The following is a 7,090-nucleotide window of genomic DNA, read 5'->3' on the forward strand; positions in this document are numbered from 1 at the left end:
CACATGCAGCTATGCACCCACTCCCACACACAGAATTCTCCATACTGTATGAGACAGGACACACTATAGTGCTGTGCACAAGGTGCCAAGTTCTACAGCCCATATGTGGTGATTAAGGCTTCACTGGTACCACAGGGACACATCCCCCTTTAATACTGGCTGATAGCCGTGTACATAATGTGTGTTCATTTTTGATGAAGCTATAGAAGCTGTAGGCTTTACTAACTATGCTGCTGGTGTTAATTGCTGCACTGATTAGGACTTTAAATAAAACCATTGTGGAGCTGCAGGACCTGTGATGATATTTAACTTTGTCACGCGCTGATGTCCATTAGTAGACTTACGTCTCATTTGCTGCAGTTTCTCTCTTGATCTACAGAAAAATAATGAAGATATCGGCAAAACGGAGTGTGGCACGCTGAGTGATGTCAGTAATAGACCGTAGAGGGGAATACTTAGTTATTGTCCAGCCTGTGTGATCCAGGAGATCCATTAAACATGCCTGCGTAGGAGCCGTCAGCCCCCCGACCCCCGACCTAATCAGAGAAGCAACTCACACGACTGAATCTGACAGAACAAAGCCTTATTTAGGCTGAGTGGGGAACGGTGTGTTTTAGGAGTCTGTTAATCCAGGCGGCGTGTCCAGGAGCGCAGGGGGTAGGGATTAGGCGCCAGCGCTGCAGTTCTCCCTCTGTCTCTCCTGTGAGCCCTGAGCCTCGTGAAGTCACCCTCCGAGCTGGTTAATCAGGTCTGTGTTTAACAGGTATCCAGGACGAGTCCAGTGATCACATACTCACAGCCCACAACCTTATCAGTCCTGACAAGCTGCGGAGACAAAAGAGACTGCTAATTTAAAGTAACAAACTTCCAAGGGTGTGTGTGTGTGTGTGTGTGTGTGTGTGTGTGTGTGTGTGTGTGTGTGTGTGTGTGTGTGTGTGTGTGTGTGTGGGGTGGGCCACAGATACAACATCATCTGACTAGATTTTCAGACCTGCTGCTGACTGTCCAAAAGGTCGTCTGACCTGAAAAGTCAAATTGTAAATATTTCACGATGTACACATCTCAGCAAATGAGCATCCCTGCACCACACGAAGGTTTCGTCAGCCCGTCGTCACGGAAACGACTGCTTCCAAATGTTGTTCAGGTCGCCGTCTCAAAACTTTTTACTGCCTCACAGTTAGTCCAGAAATTCAACACCGTGAGACGACGATAATTAACTGCAAACTTAATTTTTTTGGGGGGGGGACGACATTTTTCAACAATAACGTGATTGCTTGGGGTCAGAGGGCATTGTGCGATGATTAAGTCTTTTTTTTTTCCCCTCCGCTAACGGCTTCCTGTCTGCGGTGAGTGGTCTGTCCATTAAAGACCTCTTTAAGTTCTCAGACAGAAGAATGCAGTCCTATTAAGTGCCATTAATAATAATTGGCTCATTGTACTGGGCGGCCGTGGGCAGGAGCGGTGGCTGGTGGTGACAGCACTGGGGTTTCTTCTCTCCCTCCTCTTCGCAGAGCTGCAGCGCAGAGAGGATGAGGAGAAGCGCACGACGAAGGCCAACACTCTCGCCCTACCGTCCGCCCAGAGACTGGAACAGTCTGTTCAGAAGGTAGTGATTTCCACCATCCTCCATATGAGCCCCAGCTCCAGGACAAACTGCTTATTATACAGAATAGAGTCTTAAAACGGAGGCTTTTATGTAATAAATAAAATGCTCATTTTGTCCTGTTTTCTAGGTGCACATGCCCCGGCATGTGCACGGATGTCGATTATGTAATTCTACAATCTTTAATTCTACGTTCTTTATTGTTCCGTAGTGTCAGAATGTCTGTAACTACACAGACATCCAGAGAAGCAGCAATTATTGAATTAAGTAATTATTAAATATGGTAAATGCCCAGTAATGGGGCATTGTTAATAATAATAATTATTATTATTATTAAACAAGAGGGTCAGCTAAGAATTAAAAGAACTATAATGAACATATCTAGAGGTATTTATTTTTAAAAATTAATTACATTTAAAAAGGTACCAACTTGGCTCTGTAGCAATATAGCAATTTATAGTGTAGCATTCTAAAATGTATTTATTATATTATATTCTTGACCACACTGCCAATAAACACATCTAAAGGCATGGGATTCTTCCCACTCTACACACACACACAAACACACATGTACACACTCAGTTCTCTGGCAGCTCTGAAGTGCATGGTCTGCAGGGGATGCTTTTGAAACACAGGAACAAACTGGGATGTGGGGTAATTCAGAGCCCATGATGCTGTTACGGTGTGTGCCAACACCTGCCATATGGCCCGAGGAATGGAGGCTGTCACCACCTCTGTTACCCAGTGACATGCACCATGTTTACACCAGGAACCCACTGGGGCTGCCTGTGTCCACTAAGTGCTGGGTGTGTGTGAGTGTGTGGTGGGGGGGTGTCTGTGTGCATGCCTTTGATTGAATAAATATGTGTGAGTTCATATGTGTACATGTGTATAGCTACGTATGCCTGCTTGCGTGCTTACTGTGCCACCCAGGCATAAATGGCCTCTTTGAAAGACCCAGTGAAAGCTTGGTAAAAGGACGAAATTCACTGGCTTCTACTGACACTTAAACATCTTCCACACACTTGAGTTCAGACGAGCAATTCAGATTCCCGCCTGCCTGGGCAGCCATCCAAGAGAAATCCGCTTACTTCCTGATCACTGCCTCTCATAATGGCAACCACGGAATCAGGGCTCTGTTTGGTAATAAATGTCTTAAGCGCTCTCATGCTTGAACAATTGTGTTCAAAGGGGGAATATTGTGGGTATGGAAGGTGACGTGACCAGTCTAAGCTGTATGTATCTGTGTGTGTGTGTGTGTGTGTGTGTGTGTGTGTGTGTGTGTGTGTGTGTGTGTGTGTAGATTGAGGTATTGGAGAGGAAGATGGTTTGTCTCGAGAGAGAGACAGCTCATCTTCAAGAGGACAATCAGGCCCTACAGGAAGCCAACCGTCTACTGTCCCAGGACCGCGATGCCCTCCAGACTGCCCTTAAGCGAGCCACGGCCCGTGAGGAGGCAGCCCAGGCTTGGGCCAGCGCTGAGCGGGAGCGGCTTCTAGGCGAGGCCCAGGCTTTGGAGGCCCAGGTGCAGAGCTCCAGGAAAGAGGCAGGGGAGGCCATGGGAGCAGAGACCCAGGCCAGGAGAACCGTGCTGAGACTCAGGCAGGAGCTGGGGGTTCTACGCGCGGAGAGGGACTTCCACAGAGCCCTGTCCCACCGCAGGGGCAAAGTACCGTCGGCTTCTGGCCGAGCCAGGCTACCAGCAACCAGACCCAGCCAAACACACACGCGTTTAGAGCACCGTGCAACACACACATGCACGGAGCACCGCGTGACACACAGCCCAGCCAAGGATGAGTGGGAGGATGTTAGTCCAGACAGGTGCATTTCCCCCACAGCTTCCCCCCAACGCTGTCCTTTCATCTCTCTATCCATCTACTTCTCTCCCTCCTTCTCTCTCCTTCGACCCTCTCTCTCTCTCATTATTTTCGCGGCCAGAGGGACAGCGTACATATGCAAAGAGCCGTAAGGAAGCAATGGACTGAGTCCCAGTCCGGGTCTCATTGGTATTCAGCGGAGGAAGACAGAGACTGCGTGAGGAGGGGAAAACCTGTCCGATCCGTTAGAAATATCTTGGGATGTCTTGCTTGCAGGTTATTGACTGAGATTTGCATGTGGAATTATTATCCGTGTCTGCACGGCAGAGTTGAGCTGGTGCCAGGAACCGAAGCCGCTTCTGCCGTAACGGTTGAGTGCAGTCGTCGTGGTTGCGTGTCGTCTGTCTCCGGTCATCACACACTTCACCTGCTTGGTTTAATTTGCCTCTATTTTGCATATCTCTGCCCCCCCCCCCCCACTCCCCCAGGCTCAGGAGGGTCCTTGACAAACCTCAAACGACCCGTTCATTTAGCTTATGACGCCTTGCCTTTACCACAAGTAGCCAGTTCTCACTCACACGCACACTTCCACACTCTTATACTGTAATTACACACAACCCTCTGTCATTCTCTTGCTTTTTCACTTTCTCTCTCTCTCACACTCACACACACACACACACACACACACACACACTTTTATAGTGCTATTACACACAACCCTCTGTCATTCTCTTGCTTTTTCACTTTCTCTCTCTCTCACACTCACACACACACAGACACACACACACTTTTATAGTGCTATTACACACAACCCTCTGTCATTCTCTTGCTCACACTTTCCCTCACACACACGCAGCTTTCCATCAGGCACATACATTCTGAATGACCCTCCCCGGTTTATGAACAGATGTGTACAAGCTGTCTAACATCCTCCAAATTACAGAGCATCTCCTGTAATTATCTGGTGTGTGTTTACACCACTGTGCTGAGCTTTACAGAGAGAAGCCACGACATGATGCGAGGGGGATAGTGTTTACAGTACAGTTCTGTATCGGACACACACACACACACACACACACACACACACTAAACTCACACTGCCTCTGGCATGGTGTGTGTGTTTACAGTACAGTTCTGTATTGGGGACACACACACACTCACACTGCCTCTGTCCTCTGGCATGGTGTGTGTGTTTACAGTACAGTTCTGTATCGAGGACACACACACTAAACTCACACTGCCTCTGTCCTCTGGCATGGTGTGTGTGTATGCCCTGCACTTCGCTTCAAAGTCTCTGTCTAAGACAAACACACACACACCCATGATTACAAGCCAGTTAAGTGTGCCTAACTGTTTACCATTGTCACCACTGCAGATGCATGCTAAATAGGATACACACACACACACCTGCTTAGCATACAAGTAGGCATGCTAACTTATGTTTTGCATACGAACTGATATCATGTGCATATTACTGATATACATACAGTGTCATATCACATGCACACTAACATGTTCTTAGTGACGTTACATGAGTGTAACTCTAGTGGTGTTGCAGGCACGCTGGCGCTTGTATGTGCGGGAAGAATATTGTGTGTGGGCCGATAATGTCTGATGGTTGGTTTAGTCTAAGCGCTGGTAATGTCTGATGGTTCTTTTCATATACATGATGGTTGGCTGTGTGTGTCTGTGTGTGTGTGTGTGTGTGTGTAATAAGATGTGATGGTTGGTTGTGTGTGTGATAAGATGTGATGGTTGGTTGTGTGTGTGTGATAATCAGATGTGATGGTTGTGTGTGTGTGATAATCAGATGTGATGGTTGGTTGTGTGTGTGATAATAAGATATGATGGTTGTGTGTGTGTGTGTGATAATAAGATGTGATGGTTGTGTGTGTGTGTGATAAGATGTGATGGTTGGTTGTGTGTGTGATAATAAGATGTGATGGTTGTGTGTGTGTGTGTGTGATAATAAGATGTGATGGTTGGTTGTGTGCGTGTGTGTGTGTATGATAATAAGATGTGATGGTTGGTTGTGTGTGTGTGTGTGATAATAAGATGTGATGGTTGGTTGTGTGTGTGTGTGATAATAAGATGTGATGGTTGGTTTTGTGTGTGTGTGATAATAAGATGTGATGGTTGGTTGTGTCTGTTTCCAGTGAAAGTGAGGATTTCTCAGACAGTCTGGAGAGTTGCCCTCCCACACGGAATCAACGCGCCTCTTTTAAACCAAAGGTTGGTCACTTACACAGTGATTAAAGCTCTAACGTCCATGTTTCTTTGGGTTTGTCTTTGTTGGATTTGCTTTTATAGAACAGTGAAACCGTGCCTGGTGCTTCCTGAAGGTACTGTTCTGCAGTGGCTGGAGGTGGTGTTTGGGGACTCTCTCTCTCTCCCTCTGTCTGTCACTCTCCCTTCACAGAAGGGAAGCCTGGTTCTCTCTCTCTCTCCCTCTTTCTTTCACTTCTTCTCTCATTTTCCCCTCTTCCTTCTACTTCTCTTTTCTTCTCCCTCCCTCCCTCTCTCTCTCTCCTCCCCAGTGCTGTCAGATCCTCTCTTAGATCCTCGCTTCTCCTCTGTGTTCGCCATCACTGCTGGATCGCCTCTCTCCGACAGCCCAGCTCCTCTCTGCTCATGTCACACTAAAGAGCTTCCGGATGATTCCGTGATCAAACTGGAGGAGAGGGAGAGAGTGATCAAAACCTTTTAACCAGCGCTCCATATGTGCGGCACCAAAACCTGACACTGCTTTGATGTGACTACAAACGTTTTCCCGTGTCACCCTGTCAGAGAGTGAGTGCCATGCTGCGTTACACTAAACTGTTCCCTTGGATTAACATGTCGTGTTTTTGGTTCCTCTCTCCCCCATCCCACGTCTCCCTGCAGGGCTGCCGACGTGTGCTGATCGCTACGCGGGACGTGCACGGCTCAACTTCTGCTCTGCCTCGGAGCTCCGCTTCCCTGCGCCCCGGTAGCGCCACCCTCTGGTGTAGTACCTCCTCCAGCACAGCAGGACAGATCATGGTCTGCTGAATGGAGAGTCTCGAGTCTGACAGAGAGGGGTCCTAAACCCTGAGCTCCTGACTTTTTTTTACCCCGGGGGTCTTATTGCTGGTTGGAGTCTTGCGGTGTTGTTTATAATGAGGGCAGACAGCAAGAAAACTGTCATGTCCAGTAAAGTGGGTTGGGACCGCTGTAGTACTGTAATCACACCGTGCCCAATATCTTCCCCCTGTATCTGTTTGCAGTGAGACAGGATCCGAGGAAGAGGAGCAGGATGAAGAGCCAGCATTCCTGTGCTAGGCTCCACCAGAGGCTCCTCTGCCTGCAGCAGCAGGTGGCAGTACTGCAGTCTGCCAACAGGGCGGCGCAGGAGCAGAGTGAGAGGCACAGCCAGGCTAAGACTGAGCTGGACAACCTTGTGCACAAACTACAGGCCAGCAAACAGCTGTCTCAGGTACAGCATGCATACGAGAATGGAAGCCTCACCACCTTCTCCTCCTCCTCTCCCTTCTCATCCACCCCTCCTCTCCCTCTCTTCTCCTCTCCTCTCCTCTATATTCCTCCCCTCTCCTCTCCCCCTCTCCTCTCCTTCTCTGCCCTGGTCATCTTTGCCTTCATCGCGTATAATAAGACCTGCCCTCACACAGAGAGGTCGGCCTCTTGCACCAGC

General features: G+C 48.4%; 1 protein-coding gene across 1 annotated transcript in view; it reads left to right on the plus strand.

Moving 5' to 3' along the window:
• cntln (centlein, centrosomal protein) overlaps positions 1–7,090 on the plus strand; it is a 93,640-nt gene that overhangs the window by 62,335 nt on the left and 24,215 nt on the right. The window contains exons 15-19 of the mRNA XM_035531883.1: positions 1,512–1,606; positions 2,907–3,424; positions 5,577–5,652; positions 6,304–6,388; positions 6,666–6,874. Coding sequence (XP_035387776.1) covers positions 1,512–1,606; positions 2,907–3,424; positions 5,577–5,652; positions 6,304–6,388; positions 6,666–6,874 — 983 coding nt within the window. The remainder of the gene's footprint in view (positions 1–1,511; positions 1,607–2,906; positions 3,425–5,576; positions 5,653–6,303; positions 6,389–6,665; positions 6,875–7,090) is intronic.

This window comes from Electrophorus electricus, chromosome 11 (genome assembly GCF_013358815.1).
Source record: "Electrophorus electricus isolate fEleEle1 chromosome 11, fEleEle1.pri, whole genome shotgun sequence".
NCBI classification, from domain to species: domain Eukaryota; kingdom Metazoa; phylum Chordata; class Actinopteri; order Gymnotiformes; family Gymnotidae; genus Electrophorus; species Electrophorus electricus.